At 49.9% G+C, this 20,556-nt stretch overlaps 1 protein-coding gene across 1 annotated transcript in view; it reads left to right on the top strand.

Moving 5' to 3' along the window:
• ANKH (ANKH inorganic pyrophosphate transport regulator) overlaps positions 1-19,731 on the top strand; it is a 140,821-nt gene extending 121,090 nt beyond the window's left edge. Inside the window, exons 9-12 of the mRNA XM_007451612.1 lie at positions 16,297-16,426; positions 18,186-18,309; positions 18,939-19,038; positions 19,495-19,731. Coding sequence (XP_007451674.1) covers positions 16,297-16,426; positions 18,186-18,309; positions 18,939-19,038; positions 19,495-19,608 — 468 coding nt within the window. The 3' untranslated portion in view covers positions 19,609-19,731. The remainder of the gene's footprint in view (positions 1-16,296; positions 16,427-18,185; positions 18,310-18,938; positions 19,039-19,494) is intronic.
• The last annotated feature ends 825 nt before the right edge of the window (positions 19,732-20,556 follow it).

The raw sequence follows: 20,556 nt of genomic DNA on the forward strand, positions 1-20,556 counted from the left end.
GGCCCCCGGCTGAGTGGTACCTCCATGCACTCACCTGCACGACTTCAGCCATCCTTTGTGCTCAATGTCCCCCTGTCCCCACTGCCAACCTCTCCCAAATCTCTCCTTCCTATCTACGTTTCAATATGCTCGTCTCCCAACTTTATATAAAAAAAAAAATCCAAAGAAAGCATAAAAATCATGTCTTTATCCAGCAGCCCCCCTACGTTTCTCCTGCCCTTGGCATCCAAGCTCCTTGAGAGAATTACGCAAAAGCACCTCAAGCCCACCCTTCCCGCTGCTGTTGGCCACATCTGTGCTCCCCACCTGTGCCATCTGCCGTTCCCACCACAGCCCCCTGCCTCCTCCTTCAGGGGCGAAGGGCCCCACTTGCTTCCTAGATCGTTCCTGTGGGCGCGTTCTTGTCACCACTCCCTGTTGTCTCCCTAGAGAGCCTGCCCCGGTCCCTGCGGGCTCACGCCCCAGCTTCCCCGGGCGCTGTCCCGTTCTCACCTGCCGTGTTCGATGCGGCCGTTGTGTGCATCCTTTGCTCATTTCCCGTGGCTTCTGCGACCCTCTCCCCGGCTGCTTTTCCCTCTTCCTTTCTGAGTGTTCCCGCACAGGCTCCTTGGTGGAACATCCGTCTTCCTCACTCCGAGTGAGCATCCCCCTCTGTCCATCTCCCTCCTAAGCCCTCTCTCTGCAGGTCGCGGCTTCAGGTGCCGTGTCTGGCTGATTTCCAGATCAGCGTCTTTGACTCCCATCTCCCTCCTGAGCTTCAGGCGCAAACATCTGACTGCCTCGTGCCCAGAGATGCACTCTGATTTCCCACGGGCGCTGACAACTCCTCCTGTCCCAAAGCGGACTCAATGGTCTGCTCGTGGCCCTGGGCTTTCTCTCCTCTCTGTTCCCTATTCCAGTGACGAGCAAGGACTCCTGCCTGCTTGGTGTTGCCGGAGACAGAAGCCTGGGCTCCTCCCCAGCTCGGCTTTCTTCCTCACCCTGACATCCCCTCGGGGACAGAGCCGGGTCTTAGCCTCCCCCTAAGTACCCCTCGGACCTCCCCCTCCTCCATTGCCCACATCGCATCCCTGTTTCTGCTTTTACAGCTTCCGCTCAACTGGGACCACAGCCCCCAGTGGGGCTCTACGCACTTCCCCTGCAAACCAGTCCTCGTGGAGCGGCTGGCGTAGAGACCTTCCAGGGGCTCTCTGTGCGACAGAAACCCAAACCCTAAACAAGCAGTGCAAGGTGCATCTCAACGTCCTGCCCCCCGTTCCAGCCACGCAGAGCACTTAGAGCTGAGGGGCCATTGTGTGTTCTGGGGCCCAGGCCTCTGCTCACGTTGTCCCTTTGGCCTGAAACCCTCTCCCTGCCTCCTTGTTCAGCATATGTGACTTGGACTGTCAGCCGGTTTCCCGTCCCCTGAGGCCCCCGCTGTCCCCGTTATGCCCCAAGTCCCCCATCATGACTCAGCGCTCTGTAGCCAGCGGGTCTCCGTGAGCGCTGGCGTCATCTCTGCCGTGTTCGCCGTTGTAAATGCCCAGCATCCGGCACAGTGGCTGGCCCAGGACAGGTGCCCAGTAATTATTTTCTGAACGAGTTCATGTATGAAGCCCATTGTCGTAACAACGAACTGACTGCTGCGGGAATCAGTAGGTCACTATAGGACGAAAACTCTAGAAGTAACTAAGATCCGACTCCCTGAGACACGGGAAGGAGGCTGTGAAGACGGACTGCAGTGTCCACAGACGAAGGGCTGGTCGTCCTCATCTCTGCCCTTAGTGTCCACCTAACCCCTCTTCCACGTGGCAGCCCTTCAGAGAGCCAAAGCCCGTTTCCAGACCTTTTTAACAGGCTTGGCTTCCTTGAAATTGTTCCAGCTTGGTGAGTGTCCTCTGAGAATGTGGAACACAAACGCCAAATCAGGTCTGACCTCGGCTAATGGACTAGAATTGTCCAATTTTGACTTTACAGTTTTCATTAATGCAGCCTAAGCCCACATGGGCTGTTTCATTTAGCCACATGGCACTGTTAGCCAACAGTGAGACCCCGTTGGCCGTATTCTCATGATAGTCAGTCGGGGGCTGGCCCCTTCTCGAATCCATGTTCGGGGGATTTGCCAGCCTCGAGGTTCCTGGTATCACCCCACTTCGTTGCTTTCTCAGCCACGCCGACGAGTGTTTTCACTTCAGATGATGTTAGTGATCTGGGACTTGCACAGGCAAAATGCTTCACTCCCTCTTATCAGTTTCGGTCTTCAAATTCCTTTTAACCATGTTTGCCCATTTATTTTAAGATGACCCTCCTTCGTGGAAAAGGCAGACTCAAAGGAGGGGCTTGGAATGTACCCTCGGCCCCTACTGGTTCTTTCCTCTTTCTCTTCTTACCTCGAGTATAGTTCTGTAGAGCCCCTTCTCTGGATCTCAGCACCTGCACCCATTCAGCGTATCTGGGCTTTTGCCTTCCTGTCCTTATTCATCCACGAGTTGGTGAGCACTTGAAGGTGGTAGTTCTTAGACTTTACCTAGGCTTACCTCCCGGGAACTGGGGAAGAGAGAGCCTGTGAGCCAGCAAATGAAGGCAGGGAGATGGCCGGTACCCCCTTCCCCAGCTGGCGTGTTCCCTCCCCCCGAGAGCAGCCTGGGGACCACCTGACGTCTTCAGGTGCCTTCTGTTCTCTTTTCTGCTTGTTGCAGGGGTTGGGGGAGAAATCTTCTCTTTTGAGAGGTTTCCAGCTCCTTTCAGAATCTCTGGTGTTATCAGAACCTACTTGCCTCTTTCCCGTAAATTTTGAAATCTCTTTTCTTTATTTCATTTTTTAAATTTCCCTGGTCATTGTGAACTTAACAAGAACGTGGTCACTCTCTCCCACGTGAGTGGCCATCTCCTCCTCGATGGTCACAGTTCCGTCCAAAGAGGCTGTTCTTCGTCCTGGTCCCCAGCTTCCTGAGCTAATCCTCGTCTGGGGGGCTGGCTTGCAGGTTGCTGGAGAGGGATGGGGTGAGTGCGTGCCCTCCAGAAGCCAGGCACGGAATTGCAACACTCCCGGGTGCCTGTTCCACCTTGCCAAAGCCAGCGCGAAAATACGTGTCATCCGAGGGGTGGAGGCCACCGTAAAATTTAAGGTGATGATGTTTCGTATTTAAAACATTTTAGTCCTAAAGCTTCAGAACTTCAGGGCCTCACAGGGACCCTCCCAGAGGGAAAGAAAGCAAAAAGGCTTTCCATCGGAGAAAGAAGCAGTCGAAAAAATCTGCACCATCAGCTTCTTTCTCTGTGACACACGAAATAACCCCTTTCGGGGAGGTTCAGCTAATCTTAAAATACTTCCGCGGCTCACACTAGGTATGTCCTCGGGAGGCACAAATCCCACAGATACAAACAGAGGAGCTCCACTCTGCCCCTCCCCGCAGAACGGCCACCACCTCTGAAAAACAGCGAGGTCACTGACAGTGGCAGTATTTATAGCGCCCCTAATCCTGCCAGGTCAGCTCTGGTCACCTGCTCCCCGCGAGGTCTGGGCAGCTTGGCTAAGGCACTGCCGGTAGAAAACACCAGAAAACGCCCTGCGCGCAGGTCACAGGCCTGGAGTCTCGTCCAGTCCTGCCTGTCACAGCCTCAGTTTCCCCCGTTAGAGGACTTTTTCGTCATTTAAGGATCAGTTTTGCATCTTGCAGTTCAGGATGAGCTCCCCTACTTCCATTTCCGTATATAATGGACAATCGTGAGTGCTCTGGTCGGCACACTAATTCTCCTCTGTTGCTATTTCGTGGCATAGCATATGTCAGCGTCCAACGTATGTCAACATCCAACAAGCACGTCAAGAATCCCTTTTCCTTAGTTGCATCCCACCAGTCAGAGCTGCATCTCAGTAAAGCATTCAGCCCTGAGTCCTTCAGTTGTGTGCTGGACAGCAGCAAAATCTGAGCTGAGAAATAGCAAAACCCACCATCCCACAGGACCTCAGCCTGTGCTCAGAGCTAAAAGTTCAGTTCACGAGGGTGACCCAGTCTCACTTCCTGTGGCTAAACTGACCCACGAGCTGTCCCTCAGCCATCAGGGTGGTGGACACCACCGGACTTTTTCTGAGCGTGGTACCACGCTGGCCCTGTGTCTCCAACAAGGACGGCCTGTTTGAGGCTTTGTTTCTGCTGGGCTGCCCTACCCCCGTGCCCCGAGACTGCCTTCTCATTGTTCACATTATCCGGGAGAAGAAAAGGACCTCTTGTGCATAGGGGAAGGACGAAAAGGACCAAAGATGCTGAATTTCAGACTTTCTCATTTGGCGTCCCTCACGGTGTCTGTGTACCATGTACCATTGGGCCAGTTGGGCGCCTTTAGACATCCCAGAGACATGGGGGGAGCAAGGCTTCTGAGTCCCCAAGGCCGGGGTTGAAATCCTGGCCCTACCCTTTACAAATGGGCTGACCTGGGGAAAGTCACACAGCCCCTCTGGGTCCTGCTGTCCTCAATAGAGGACCCAAAACAAAGCCACGACCCTGGGACTGGGGTAAGGATTAAATGACATAACCTATGGAAGGCTCTTGGCATACAGTAAATAATTGATAAGAGTTAGCTCCTTCCCACTGAACCTCTGTCCCCCTTCACACTTCTCCCCAAAGCTCCAGTCGTCCCGCATATGCTTTTTAAGTCATCATATGTTGTAGATTTGAGGGTTCGATTGGTTTGTTCAGGGGAGATTAAAACAATTGAGACTGGTCCCCAAATCTCTACCTCATAATAGAGTGACAGTACAAATCCACAGGTGCATTCCTTTTTTTAAGTTATTTTATTGAAGTATAGTTGACTTATAATGTTGTGTTGATTTCTACTCTATAGCAAAGTGCTTCAGTTATATATATACATACATTCTTTTTTATATTCTCTTCCATTATGGTTTATCTCAGGATATTGAATATAGTTCCCTGTGCTACACAGTAGGACCTTGTTGCTTATCCATTCTATAAATGATGTTAATCATTTTCATCTGCTAATCCCAAACTCCCAATCCATCCCTCCTCCCTCCGGCCCTGCCTTGGCAACTACAAGCCTGTTCTCTACGTCTGTGAGTCTGATTCTGTTTCGTAGATAAGTGCATTTGTGTCATACTTTAGATTCCACATACAAGTGATATCATAAGGTATTTGTCTTACTCTTTCTGACTTACTTCACTTAGTCTGATCACCTCTAAGTCCATCCATGTTACTGCAAATGGCATTACTTCATTCTTTTTTATGGCTGAGTAATATTCCACTGTCTATATGTGCCACATCTTCTTTATCCATTCATCTGTCGATGGACATTTAGGTTGTTCCCATGTCTTGGCTATTGCAAATACTGCTGTTATGAACATTGGGATGCATGTGTCTTTTCAAGTTATAGTTTTGTCTGGGTATATGCCCAGGAATGGGATTGCTGGATCATATGGCAACTCTATTTTTAGTTTTTTGAGGAATCTCCATACTGTTCTCCGTAGTGGCTGCACCAATTTACATTCCCACCAACAGTGCACACGTGCAATTCTTAAAGCAATTAGCAAATGCACGTGCATATTGTGTTGTTATAAGCAGGTTCCAATTTTTTTTTCTTTTTTTTGTTATTTTGTGGTACGCGGGTCTCTCACTGTTGTGGCCTCTCCCGTCGCGGAGCACAGGCTCCGGACGCGCAGGCTCCGCAGCCATGGCTCACGGGCCCAGCCGCTCCGCAGCATGTGGGATCCTCCCGGAACCGGGGCACGAACCCACATCCCCTGCATCGGCAGGCGGACTCTCAACCACTGCGCCACCAGGGAAGCCCCAATTTTTTTTTATTTTTTTTAATTGTGGTAAAATACACCTCACGTATAACTTAGCACCTGAACTGTGTGTAAGTGTACAGTTCAGCATATTTATATTGTTGTGCTCCTGTCCTCGCCGTCCATCCCCAGAACTCTTCAACTTGTGAAACGGAAACTCTCTACCCATTAAATAATCACTCTCTATACCCACCCCCCAACACACGCAGCCTCTAGCAAGTTCCAATTTGACTACTAGCAGTCAAAAAAAGTAAAGGCTAAACATAAGCTAAGGTTGGAACTTTCTAAATATTCTTCAGATCAGGTAAGGAAAGAATTACCATTCTGCAGATATAGATGGGATGGGCGGGAGTTCACAACTGGAGTGCCACCTGCGGCCTTGGTGCATGCCGCCCCCTGCTGTTTGAAGTGTGTTGTTTCTTTCAATCAACCCTTTGTTTCTCACCAAGAATTCAGTCATCTTACATGGGAAAAATGCACCAACTGCTCTTAAGTGTGTATATGGCAATTTCACTGAATATAAATGATAACAGGGATGACTTCGTTTTCATATTCTTAAGCTTATTTTTAAAATTACATCTGAAAATGTTAATATAATATTTTATCAAAAATGTGCTGTAACCGTTCATGGTTACGTCAACTCCCTTATGAAAATATTCCAGGTAGTTGTTTATAGTAATTGTAACTGTCACCAAGCCGCGCTGAGAATATTAGGCAGTACCTAAATACTCGGTACCAGGCTTTGCCGCGCTCCCTAGCTCAACCGAAAACCTAGCTCTGTTTCTCTCAGTAATGGAGGTGGTTTACTCCATCTGTTTCAGCCTACTGAAACTTTTGCGGGCCTGACCTTACATCAGAAGTCACCCTTTTTATGTATCTCTTCACTGTACACTGTTGTAATTCTCACTGTGCTACCCATGACTCTGTCCCGCCCGGAAGTGCTTTTCTCCGTCGCCCCCTCCCGTGCCGCCCCTTCGCTTTCATGCCCATGTGGCTGTTCACCCCTTCAGAGGATGGGTCAGCAGTCCCCGATCGGCAGCTCCGAGGGGCAGCAGCCCGTTCCCTCTGGAGATTACTACAGGCTTGCTCCTGTCACCCCCTTTAATGCTGCTCCCCAGAAACTGGGTTCGTCAGCCTTTTCACACATGGTCTGCTTGAGCATTTCCACACTAGTAAAACAGCACTTTTTCCTCCCTCAACCCTGGGACTCACCCTGGTTCTGAGGAGTCAGTCCTGACGAAATGCTGCCATTCCGCTGGGGATGTGGTGACTTCTCACGAGCTCACCGATGGCACTAGGAAGGCTCTTAGAAGCAGCCCCATCTAGTTCGGGCAGCCGCCAGCAAGGAGAGTAACTGGAGAGCGCAGGCCGGGAGGGCCCCCCGTGGGCAGCCAGGCCTCCAGCCTGAAGGAGGGTGATGCTTGCTCAGTCACATCACATCACACCCTCTCACACTGCACGGGGACGCCTCAGCACACCCCAGGAGCCCTAACTTCAGGCGCCTCCAGGTTTGACCGTTTCTCACCTCCTGGTCCGAGGCCATCTCTCACCTGGATCGTTACAGTAGCCCCTCCTCCACAGGGCTCCCCCGACCTCCACAGTCTGTTCTCACACGGCCCTGGGAGAGCCTGTCAAAACAGCAGTCCGATCGTGTCACTCCTCCAGTCCACAAAGTCCCGAGGCTCCCAGAGTCACAACCATGACCTGCAAAACCCTTCGGGAAATGCCCCTGCCCCACCCCTACCCTCCTCCACTCCCACCACACGTGTGCAGACAGCGCAATATCGTGATGCTAAGAACCAAAAGGCCAAATGGCATTCCCGGGTCTCTGAAAACTCAAGCGAGGTAGGCGTGTGGGTATCCTACCGAGTCCGCCTTCTCTTGCCTCCAACCTCAACCCTCAAGTAAATCGAATCAGGGTGCCTTCTGCCTGGAGTGACATTAGACGCAGTTTGAAAACCAAGCCGGCGGACACCTGAAAGCCGCCCCTCGTTCTGAAGCAAGACTGCTTCATCCCTGTCATCGGCACGTACGAAGGTTGACTTTATCTGTGAAGACAGACGCACGGGATCCTTTTTATTCTAAATTGTTTTCTGAACCAGAAGAAAGAAGACCCGCTCTTTGTGGTAAAAGAGGGAAAAGTACAAAGAGGAAGTAAAATCAACCCTAATCTCAACACCTGCAGATGACCCCACCGTTGGTATTTTATTGCGGTTCCAGGAAACCTTTTACAGTGATGACAGCTGAGATTGATCACGTTCACCGTGCCCGGCACTAGTGGGAGCATTTTGTGCAGATCCTGGGCCCCTCAGCCTGGGACCCCAGATGTGCTGGCGGGCTGGTCATCTGAGGTGCACTAAGGAGCTGGCACCAGCATGTAAGGCAACTTACTCATCAAGCACACAGTCCAGAGCCTAGCCTATAACCACCGCTTGGAGGGCGGCATTGTTGAGCGTTACCACTGGTTTCCCCAGTGGAGACTTAACCCCAGTTAAACAGAAGTTGATCCCTTCTTTCTAAGTAAAACCTCCAAATAAGACTGATGCCCAGGGCCGGCTATTTTAATTCAAAACAGCTGCATGTATTTCACTTCTTCTAAATGCAGGGGTTCAGAATGTCTGACTTGATGCTAATGCTGATTATTCAGGGTAATGGAGACAGCTTTGTGCGTTCCTCAAAAGCGTGGTCAACAGCTTCCGGAAATTAAGTCAACCAGAGTTCTTGGCAGTGTTCCTTCGGGGAATGGAATGCTCTCGGGATGCACGGGAACGGCTGTCTCCCTGTGGCTGGGTTTCTAAGTCCTCTGAGTTCAGATGCTGAGGGAGGCAATCAGCTTCTTCAAATTCCAATCCCAAGTCCTTGGGAAAGAGACCCAGTCCCAGGGCAGCTCAGGGACTGACTCTGTGGGTGAGGAAGGTCTTGGGAAAGATGCCTGTGGTGCAGTTCTAGTCACATTGACTCAGACTGTAACATCTTAGGCCCAGAAGTGTCATTTCTGTAGGTTTGGGGGCTTCCTTCATCCTTGCTGAACACTCTAATCCTATTTGGGAATCTCAATACATGGTAAAACTGTGTCGGAACTTAGCTCACCATTGCGTGGATTTAGAAGTGAAGGGTTAAATACTTCCCCCAATATAGAACAACTACATACAGCCGAAGCCTGCTAACAGGTTGCTTCTAAGGGAGGTGTTACATTACTCATTGATTTGCCCAACCACACCCTCATTAGAAATGTGACCGTGACACATATGCTGACCAGAAACTTCACGTTAAGCTTGTGAATAAAAGGGCTGCACCCTTTGGTTAGTTTCTACACAGGCTAACGTGATTCTTTTTTTTTTTTTAAAAAAAGAAGCCAATGATCATGGAGACACAAGGTTTGTCTGGAGTGGTCTACACTCTACTCGAGATGAATGTATCTTGAAATACAGACAGGTATTTTGAGACAGCAGAAGCAAGAAGAACTACAGTCCTGCAGCCTGTGGAATGAAAACCACATTCACAGAAAGACAAAATGAAAAGGCAGAGGACTGTGTACCAGATGAAGGAACAAGATGAAACCTCAGAAAAACAAATAAATGAAGTGGAGATAGGCAACCTTCCAGAAAAAGAATTCAGAATAATGATGGTGAAGGTGATCCAGGACCTCGGAAAAAGAATGGAGGCAGAGAGGGAGAAGATGCAAGAAATGTTTAAAAAAGACCTAGAAGAATTAAAGAACAAACAAACGGAGATGAACAATACAATAACTGAAATGAAGTCTACACTAGAAGGAATCAATAGCAGAATAACTGAGGCAGAAGAACGAATAAGTGACCCGGAAGACAGAATGGTGGAATTCACTTCTGTGGAACAGAATAAAGAGAAAAGAATGAAAAGAAATGAAGACAGCATAAGAGACCTCTGGGGCAACATGAAACGCACCAACATTTGCATTATAGGGGTCCCAGAAGAAGAGAGAGAGAAAGGACCAGAGAAAATATTTGAAGAGATTATAGTTGAAAACTTCCCTAACATGGGAAAGGAAACAGCCACCCAAGTCCAGGAAGCTCAGAGAGTCCCAGGCAGGATAAACCCAAGGAGAAACATGCCAAGACACATAGCAATCAGATTGACAAAAGTTAAAGACGAAGAAAATTTATTAAAAGCAACAAGGGAAAAACGACCAGTAACATACAAGGGAACACCGGTAAGGTTAACAGCTGATTTCTCAGCAGAAACTCTACAAGCCAGAAGGGAGTGGCATGATATTTTTAAAGTGGTGAAAGGGAAGAACCTAGAACCAAGATTACTGTACCTGGCAGGTGTCTCATTCAGATTTGACGGAGAAATCAAAAGCTTCACAGACAGGCAAAAGCTAAGAGAATGCAGCACCACCGAACGAGCTCTACAACAAATGCTAAAGGAACTTCTCTAAGTGGGAAACACAAGAGAAGAAACGGACCTACAAAAACAAACCCAAAACCATTAAGAAAATGGTCATAGGAACATACATATCGATAATTACCTTAAACGTGAATTTTTTGGCCTTCCCTGGTGGCGCAGTGGTTGAGAGTCTGCCTGCCGATGCAGGGGACACGGGTTCGTGCCCCGGTCCAGGAGGATCCCACGTGCCATGGAGTGGCTGGGCCCGTGAGCCATGGCCACTGGGCCTGCGCGTCCGGAGCCTGTGCTCTGCAACAGGAGAGGCCACAACAGTGAGAAGCCCACGTACCGCCAAAAAGAAAAACCAAAAAACAAAAAAAAAAACGTGAATTTATTGAATGCTCCAACCAAAAGACACAGGCTTCCTGAATGGATACAAAAACAAGACCCATATATATGCTGTCTACAAGAGACCTACTGCAAACCTAGGGACACATACAGACTAAAAGTGAGGGGATGGAAAAAGATATTCCATGCAAATGGAAATCAGAGGAAAGCTGGAGTTGCATTACTCATATCAGATAAAATAGACTTTAAAATAAAGAATGTTACAAGAGACAAGGAAGGACACTACGTAATGATCAAGGGATCAATTCAAGAAGAAGATACAACAATTATAAATATATATGCACCCAACATAGGAGCACCTCAATACATAAGGCAAATGCTAACAGCTGTAACAGAGGAAATGGGCAGTAACACAATAATAGTGGGGACCTAACCCCTCACACCAATGGACAGATCATCCAGACAGAAAACTGATAAGGAAACACAAGCTTTAAATGACACAATAGACCAGGTAGATTTAATTGATATTTATAGGACATTCCATCCAAAAACAGCAGATTACACTTTCTTCTCAAGGCCACATGGAATATTCTCCAGGATAGATCACATCTTGGGTCACAAATCAAGGCTCGGTAAATTTAAGAAGATTGAAATTATATCAAGCATCTTTTCCGACCACAACACTATGAGATTAGAAATGAATTACAGGGAAAAAAATGTAAAAAACACAAACACATGGCGGCTAAATAATACGTTACTAAATAACCAAGAGATCACTGAAGAAATCAAAGATGAAATCAGAAAATACCTAGAGACAAATGACAACGAAAACACAACGATCCAAAACCTGTGGGATGCAGCAAAAGCAGTTCTAAGGGAAGTTTATAGCAATACAATCCTACCTCAAGAAACAAGAAGACTCTCAAACAATCTAACCTTACACCTAAAGGAACTAGAGAAAGAAGAACAAACAAAAATTCATCTAGAATAGATAGGTAAATAATGCACTGGGTAAATAAGAAAAGATGGAGCAATGTTATTAATAAATGTATTAAAAATAACATGATACTCTCATTTACCTAAACTTTAAAAAACAATGTAAATAGTTCGAGTAGATTCTGTTTTCATCAGTATCTAGGGTAAGGGTTCAAATGGGGAGACCCCTAGAGGGATGCATGAGAACCTGAGATTGTAGAAACCACGCTTGTCTCTCCCAACCCGGAAACTGTGATCTGCCGCAGGTATAAGACCCATACCTCTATCCCCACAAAGATACACAGGGGAGCTCAGGTATTCTCCAGCTGCATTGGGGCAGATAAATGTTGTGAATGAATCAATGTGTATTCAGCATCATGTACATTTGTAAATTTGTCTGTGATGGTAGGTGGCAGTGATCCTGTCCTGAAAATTACTCTGGAATCATGCCCACAACACTGACATGCTAATCACGTGTTTGGGGGCTTAACCAGAGAGGCAGGGGTCCTGTTTGGGCCACTTGCTAGCTGTGTGATCTTGAGCAGGTGAAGAAAACTTTATGTGCCTGGTCTCATCTGTAAAGTGGGTAGTAATAGTACAGCTCTCATAGGAAAGTAAAGATGAAATGATTTAGTATGTACAAAGCATTTCTTCCGGTTCCCGGCCCATAAGAAGTGCTACATAGTGTTTGCTATTTTAATATCCCCGTCATTGTTGTCATAGACGTAGATGCCGAATCTTCCCAAAAAATGGATTAAAATGATGCAAGCAAACAAGTCACTGATTTAAAAAAAGAAAGAAAGAAAGAAAAACAAATAAGTATCTCAAAATTCAAAGTAGAAATTTCATGGTCAGTGCCTGGACCTCAGAAAAAGAGTCACAGTCTGTCAAATAAAAGAGGAGTGGGTCATGGGTCTTCTTTTTTTTTTTTTTTTTTTTTTTTAACCTTTTTGTTTTAGAATTATTTTAGATTTACGGAAGTGTTGTGAAGATTAGCACGGACCCTTCACCCCGCACTCCATCTTACCCCGCTGTGGTACATTTGTCACAAATAAGGAACCAACCCCAGTACGTTATTGTGAACTAAACTCCACGGTTCATTCAGATTTCATGAGCGTTTTCCTCATGTCCTTTCTCTGTTCTAGGATCCCATCCATGCTACCACGTTACGGTTAGTCATCTTGTCTCCTTAGCCTCCTCTGGTTTGTGAGAGTTTCTCAGACTCTGCTTGTCTTTGTGGCCTTGTCAGTTTCGAGGAATACTGGTGAGGCACTATGTAGAATGTCACTCAATTTGGGTTTGTCTGGGGTTTTTCTCATGGTTAGACTGGGCATATGGGCTTTCGGAAGGAAAACCACATAGTTAAAGGGCCATTCTCATCACGTCTCCTCAAGAGAACATGCTATCAACATGACATCACTGATGATGTTACCTTGATCACCTGGCCCGTTATGTTTGCCAGGTTTCTCCACCGTGAAGGTTTTGTTTTGTTTTGGTTTGGTTTGGTTTGGTTTGGTTTGGTTTGGTTTTGGTTTTGGTTTTTTTCTTGCGGTACGCGGGCCTCCCACTGTTGTGTCCTCTCCCGCCGCGGAGCACAGTCTCCGGACACGCAGGCCCAGCGGCCATGGCTCACGGACCCAGCCGCTCCTTGGCATGTGGGATCTTCCCGGACCGGGGCACGAACCCATGTCCCCTGCATCGCCAGGCGGACTCTCAACCACCACCGTGAAGGTTTTTTTTCCCCTTTTCCATCTTGTCCTCCTTTGGAAGGAAGTTACTGTGATCAGCCCACACTCCAGGAGTGGGGAGATATGCCTCCACCTCCCTAACGGGGGAGTATTCTACAGAAATTACTTGTAATTTCTGTGCTGGAGATTTGTCCCTATCTGTTTATATATATCAGTATACATGGGTATTTACTCTGTGCTGTGGCTCATAATTCAATATCACATCATTTTTTGTTGCTCAGATTCCTCCAGCTTTGCCAGTGGGAGCTGTCTCTTCTGGACTCCCGTGTCCTTCGATGTATCGTTCCAAGCTGATGGTCTTGTATATTTCCCACCCTAGTCCTAGAGTGAGCCATTTCTCCAAGGACCCCTGGTTCCTTTTATTGGAGAATAAATAGAAGAACCAAGATCGGGGCATGGAGTGGGTTGTTGTGCTTTTCTGGCTGCTTCCTAATGAGATAATGTTGACAGCAAGCTCAGCCGCAGAAAACCCAGCCCTGCAGCTACCTCCCAGGAACAAATCATGTTCACTGTCAGTAGTTTATTAGGTTTGCGTTCTGGTTTGGAAAAGTCAATGTCATTAGGCTCTGCAAATATTTGAGGAAAACGGCATGTCCTGGTCAACTAGGAGGGCATGTTCTAAGTCAAGACTGCTCTGGGTGAACTCATCAGAAAGACACTTTACCTGAAGTATTCTTTGTTAGATTAGCTTCCAGAGCTTCTTGTTTTCTGAAACAGACTGGCTAAATCTCATCTGATTATGACGCTAGGGGTCACTATATTTCTTGGAAAAATTTGATCTGCATATAGGGATTGCAGCTTTTAACCGACACCAAACCTACTTCTGAGTTGCATGTGTTTCTTTCTGGGCAATGCTGGAAATAAGTCCCTTTTTTTTTTAAAGAACTTGCTGGAAGGTAAGGAGCATTTTCATACTGGAAGTAGAGCAAAGGCAAAGGGTCAAATTCAGAGACTTCAGGGAGAAAAAGAAAGGAAGTGTCGATCCATGTGGCATTGCTTCCCTTTAAACCTGTGATTGCTGAAGCCCCAGACTAGACTGAGAGCATTCAGTTACACCGATCTAGAAAGACCCAATCTAGGCTCTAGGTGCGTGGGGCTGAAAACTCGAGAAGCACCTCGGTGGCACGTGGCCTTGATAGGGGCCTGAAGGGTGTCTTTGGCACAGACAGATACCAGCTGGAGAACAGAGGGGCTTAGTGGTGTCAAGTTAAATCATACTGTAGACTTTTAGAAATGACATATCAAGCCTCCCTCCTGGGAAGCTCTATTAGAGATCCACCGAGCCTTACTGTTCTGCTTTCAAGGGGCCAGAACTGCAGTCACCCGCCCTGGTTACTCGATATTTATGTCAGTGTCTCCAGTAATTTGTTTGCACTTTGCTATCTTGCGTCGTCAGGTTGGACTCCTCCAGAGGTTACTGACCTTCTCCTCCAGGGCAGTGGAAAGGCTCCAGGTGACCATTATCTGTGCAGAGAAGCCAGAGGGAGGACTGACCTTTGCCACCGGTGCCTGCTTGCACCTTCCTCTCTGACATGCAATTACACACTCCTTTTTCCTTGGTTTGTTGTCATTTAAAAGGCACTTCACGGCGATTTTGCAAGGCACAGAGAGATCGCAACAGGAGGCATTATCTCACATTCAGATAAGCACTGGCTACAAAATAAGTAAAGCCTGCCGATGGTTTTCCTGGAAGCTTAAGTTTTTGTTGTTTTTTTTTTTTTTAGCAGAACGCAGCCTAGAGAGCTCCCTCCAGCCAGAGAGGAAACCCAGGATAGCCTATCCTGCATTAGTCCTGATGCACAATCAAGTCCAGAGTTGGGGCAATGCTCACTTATCTTAATTCTTTACAGCTTTACTGCTGTGGAAAATATTTGAAGGGAGGGATGGTCAATCTACTTGTCAAGAAAATGAACCGTGTCCCAGTGCTGTGCTCAGTGTCGCTGTGAACGTATCATGAAATTGCCACTATTCCTGGGCCGTAGGCGTGAGTGACAGCTCACCATTTCAGGCCGGCAGCTTTGCAGTGAGAAAAGATGGCAGGGCTACTTGTCCAGGACACTAGGTAATAAAGCCTCCGAGCTTCGAGTTGCTAGATCTTAGGAAGTATTTTTCCCTTCGTTTCAGAGATGGGGTGTAAGTACTTGCATCAGGCAGTAGGGTTAAATGATAGTACATCTGTCATCTTTGAAAATCAAGTGGGATGTTCTTCCCAGATGCTGAAAAATACAAGATAGAATAAAAGTTCCATTGCATTTATGAAAGTGAAACGTATTTATAACAGACCCTCCAAGGTATTTTTTTTAACATATTTCAGCATGACATAGTAAACAGGACCAGCCTAATTCCACGAAACTTAATTTACCCAAAGCCTAAAGGTCGTTATAGTCTAAAACTTCAGTGTTCTGTTTTTACACGAATGCAATTCATTTTATAATGCATTCACTTTCATTTTAGAGAAGAATCACTTACATCTTAAGAAAGGGAGAGAAGTATTTTATGCAGCTGGCATTTTTCTGACATTCTCTTCCAAAGTTATAGCGTTACATTTTTAAATTCAGCTTTTCAATCGGTTATACACACACAAAGCTTAAAAAGTCAGGCCTCTAAGAACTGGTCCCCGCAATAGCTTTCTCCCAACCTGCCCTCGCCTTTTTTCCTACTCCCAGATCTGGTTCAATGCAATTCTGCCTGCGTCCAAATGCTTTCAGGTCACTTTTTATTATTTGGTTAAAATTAATGTAAAAATTACATTAATAAACACGCTCACCCTGAACTAACTGAGCTGTCCAGCAGCCTAGGTAAGGCTTCCACACTGGCCCGGCTACCCGCTCAGATGCCTGCCTGTCACATGGGCCCCGCTGCCAGGCTCCCTTTGGGGCAGGTGTGGCGAATGGGCCAGGGCCTGTGTTGTCAGGTGAGAACAGAGCAAGGCGGAGGCAGCTCGAGGACCCACGTGCCAGTCCCCCGATCGGGCAGGTTCACCCTCTTTCCTAGCTCCTCGGGGATCACGTGATACCTGCCTTCTCGTTTCACTCACGTACACCTTTTTCTAACAACCGTGCTTCCCGCCTTTTTTCCCCGCAGCTCTGTTTTGTGATGTTCTGGACCCCCAACGTTTCCGAGAAAATTTTGATAGACATCATTGGCGTGGACTTTGCCTTCGCAGAACTCTGCGTTGTTCCCTTGAGAATCTTCTCCTTCTTCCCGGTTCCAGGTAAACAGAGAATGAAAGAAAAATTCCTATTTACCCTTATGCCTGATTCAGTCTTCTTTGTTGGCCAACAAAAAAATTTTTTTTTCAAGTTTTTAAATTTCACAGTGGATTAAAAAGATGCAAGGACATTATCCAGTCCGTTGAAAGTGTGAGAAACCAGTCGAACAGGTGTCATTTGTTTCTTAAAGGACAGTGGTTGCAAACTCAGTAAAAAGAGCCCAAAGGGATAGCATGAGAAGTTCCAGGGGCAGTAGAACAGTTCTGTGTCTTCACTGTGGTGATGGCTACACAAATCTATGCCTGTACTGAGACTCTAAAAGGACTGCTGGAGAAAAGAAGAATCCAGAGTCAAAGCCGAGGCCAGAAATGGGCCGTGGAGCTAGTCGAAGCCGGGGCTGATGGCACACCTGCCACCCTGGGCCTGTTCCCAAGTCAGGCCACGAGCTGCCCCTGCTCTGAGGTGCCAAGCATTCCTGGAGACTGTTGGGGTGCCCTCTTGTCCTTGGGGATGGGGATGAGGTGGGGGTCACCGGGGGAGCCAAGCTTTGGCGCCACCTGGAAGAGGCTGCACTTGGTGGAGATCAAGGCACATGTCGTTGACTCCCCAGTCTGGACTTGAGCGGGCACTGGAGTTCCCAGAGCTAGGACTGGGGTGGGACTCGCCTTTCGTCTTTCCTCGCCTGTCAGACCACGGGGCGTGCAGACAGCCGGCCCCACCTGTCTTCGCCACCTGCTGGGTTTGGGCCAATCAGGTTAGCATTCCCGCCCGTGCGGCCTCACCCTCTCCCTTGGCCAAACACAAGTGAGTGTCTATGTCTCATAAATTCAATGCTTCCACCTGGGGCGGGCGGAGCGCGGCGTCAGACCAGGAAGACTGCACATTCTTCCTCCAGAGGTAGCCTGGACACGAGCTTTCACCCCAGGAGTGAGCACTTCCCCCCCCCCCCCCTATAGGCCTTTGCCTGCTGCCGCCCACACGGGATGAAGGGCTCAGCCTCCCGCTTCCCCAAACCCCACCTGGTTTCAGATCAAACCTAAACGTCGCCCAGGGTGTCTGTGCCCCAAACCAGCCCGTCAATACTTGACGCGCTGTCCTTGGAGCCCCTCCTCGGCGCTGGGGCTGGTGCCCTCCCTGCCCTCCGGAAGCTCACAAGTCAGGGTGGGGAGACGGGGTACCTGGAACACGTTGTGAGGCCTTTCTGAAAACGAGGGAGCCAGCTGCGGACCAGTGGTCAGGATGCTGGGGAGGAAACAGGGGAGGGATGCCCGTACCTCTTCCTCACCCACGCCTCCCTCCTCCGCACCTCCCCCAGCCTGCGGGCTGGGAAACCCAGCTTCTGGCCCAGCTCCTCTGCTCCCAGAGTCAACCTGGATCACCATCAAGTGACCAGCGTGATCAGAGCTTGAGGCTAGGCGGGGGCAGGGGCGGGGGGTGGGGAGGGACCGGCAGCAGCCCCATGCCCCAGGGATGGCGGTCACGGCGGCGAAAGGGGCTGCCCACAGCCCACTCTCTGGACACTAAGGCTGTGAAGCGAGGGAGCCGAGGTGGGCACGGGGCTCCCCCAGGCCCAGAGGCGGGGGGATCTGCAGCCCCGGCGGGAAGACGAGGTGACCAGCGCAGGGCAATGGCAGCAAGGCCTGGGTCCCACGCAGCCGCCCGGGGACCCTGGATGCGCTGCGGGGGGCTCTGGGGGGTTAGAAGCAGCAGGACGGGAGAAGCGGGGCATTGCTGACGACGAGTCCTCGGCTCTCCCCTCAGTCACCGTGAGGGCGCATCTCACCGGGTGGCTGATGACCCTGAAGAAGACCTTCGTCCTGGCCCCCAGCTCTGTGCTGCGGATCATCGTGCTCATCACCAGCCTCGTGGTCCTGCCCTACCTGGGGTACGTGGTCGGGGGGCTGGGGCTGCAGGTCCTGCTGCCACTTACACGCTCTGCCCAGAAGGTTACAGCTGCTCTTTCCCGGGAAATCCCCAAGCACGTCTAGAGTTAGAAATGCCGGGGGGATGCCTTGGTTCGCTGCCCAGGACCAGGCGGGAGGCTGTCGAGATCCATTCTAGAAAAGTACTTTCGGGGTCAGGCCCGTACACAAACCGCATCGAGCATCTGTCACGGCGTGGCAGGCACGGGAAGGTGAAAAACACAAGGGAGCAAGTGCGTCGCCCGGGTCCTTGCAGAAGGGGCATGGTCCGTCCCACGGCTTGGGAAACCTCACGGTGCAGAGAGGACGGGCAGGATGCTGTGGGCTCACAAGCGGGTGCCGTGCCCCTCCCCCAGGAGATGCTGAGCTGAGACCTGAAGCAGGAGTGAGAGCTGCCTGGGCCCCGGAGCTCCAGGCCCCTCCCCCCGCCGGTGGCCCGTTTACTAGCTGCAGCCCTAACCAGCAGATCTCGAACGCGACCGTCGGGTCCCCCTGTTGTCTACACCTTTCCTGGGTTTTGGCTGGGTTTTGACTCTCTTTGTGCCTCAGCGGGGCTTTAACTGACCAGTGGTCTTTGTGTGCTCATCCCCAGGGTACACGGAGCCACCCTGGGCGTGGGCTCCCTCCTCGCGGGGTTTGTGGGAGAATCCACCATGGTCGCCATAGCAGCATGCTACGTCTATCGGAAACAGGTGAGAGATGGCGACAGAACCGCACACCTGCCTGGCACTCCCCAGGTGTAGGAGACCGAGTCTGCACGGTCTGCATACGGCCATGAAGGGGAGGGGAGGGGAGGGGAGGGCACAGCCCCCGCTGGCAAGGGCTGCAGGGAGGTGGCGTCCTCAAGCAAAGGCAGGTCTCCGTCAGCTGATGGGCGGGCGGGGAGGTGGGAGACAGGATCCGCCCACCCCTCACCCACGCCCCGAATGCTTAACACAAGAGCCAGGCACACAGTCCACTCCCGAGTAACCCCACTGTAAGGAACATGCTGGCCTAAGATGCAGCCTCGGCGAGGTCGCCGCAGCCATAAATGAGATCCCAGTCCGCGGCGAGGGGTCCCCGGAGACCCCGTGGCCTCCCCCTGCTCTTGGCTCTGCTGCGCTGCGTCCGTGCCCCAGCCCCGCGCTGATGAGTCTGCTTTGGTCTAGAAAAAGAAGATGGAAAACGAGTCGGCCGCCGACGGGGAGGACTCGGCGATGACAGACGTACCTCCAGCAGAGGAGGGCACGGACGCCGTGGAGATGCAGGAGGGGCGCGAATGAGGCGCGGGCGCCCGGGCGCTGCAGGGACGGCCGAGATGACACTTCAGCGTCATCCGCTCTCCCGTCGTGTTTTGTTCCGCTTTCGTCTTTGGTTTTCGTTTGGGTAATGAAAGAGGCCTTGATCTTACGGTTTCACGGCCACTCTGGCATACTGGGTATGCCCACGCTGATGTGAGGACCTGCAGAATGGTCTCGCCGTTGCTTTGTGGAAACAAACCAAACGACTGACTTCATGCCCCCGCTCCGTGAGAAGCCCGAAGACATAGCTGCCTCGTAGCCCACGTTGCCTCCCCACCCCCTCGGACAGTCTCCCCTTGGAACCAAAGGACCGACCGCGGCTGTGCCGTCCATCGCCCCTCAGACACCACCGCCCGGCGGGCCACAGACTGACCCTGTCCCCTTGCATCGCTCTTGAGAACCAACAGGTGACAACTCGGCTTTCTTTGGTCGGCTTCCCAGTAACGTGACTGTGTCAAGAGCTGTGGCTCAGAGGCATCGCACCGTGGATGCGACGTGTGAACGCGCTGGACAGGTGGACGGACGGAAATAATCTCCCGTGGGAAGGTGTGAGGTGCCTTGGGGGCAGAAACTGACACATGCAAACGATAGCACTTCACCTCGCCCCTTCCTAGGTTTGAGTTGCGCGCTCACTTTGAGGCCCTGTCCTGTACATACGTGAGCTGCCTTGTTAAAGTTGTCCCGAAGCGCATCTCTGGGTTGCCGCGTCCTTGGGCATGACTTTCCCTGAAGGCTTGTTTTTCCACTCACCTTTCCTGAAGATGGCACTAGAGCAAGGGAAACGGACAGAGCATTCTAACTTTACGTTTTAGTTTTTAAAGTGAACTGAAGCTTTAAGTCATAATCTAGCATTCTAATGCCAGGTTGCTGTATCATCACTTTGAAAGTAGATTTATGACCTGGTCCTAACCGCACGGCACAGGTAATTCC

The sequence above is a fragment of the Lipotes vexillifer genome, unplaced genomic scaffold, assembly GCF_000442215.2.
Source record: "Lipotes vexillifer unplaced genomic scaffold, Lipotes_vexillifer_v1.1 scaffold590, whole genome shotgun sequence".
Classification (NCBI taxonomy): Eukaryota; Metazoa; Chordata; class Mammalia; order Artiodactyla; family Lipotidae; genus Lipotes; species Lipotes vexillifer.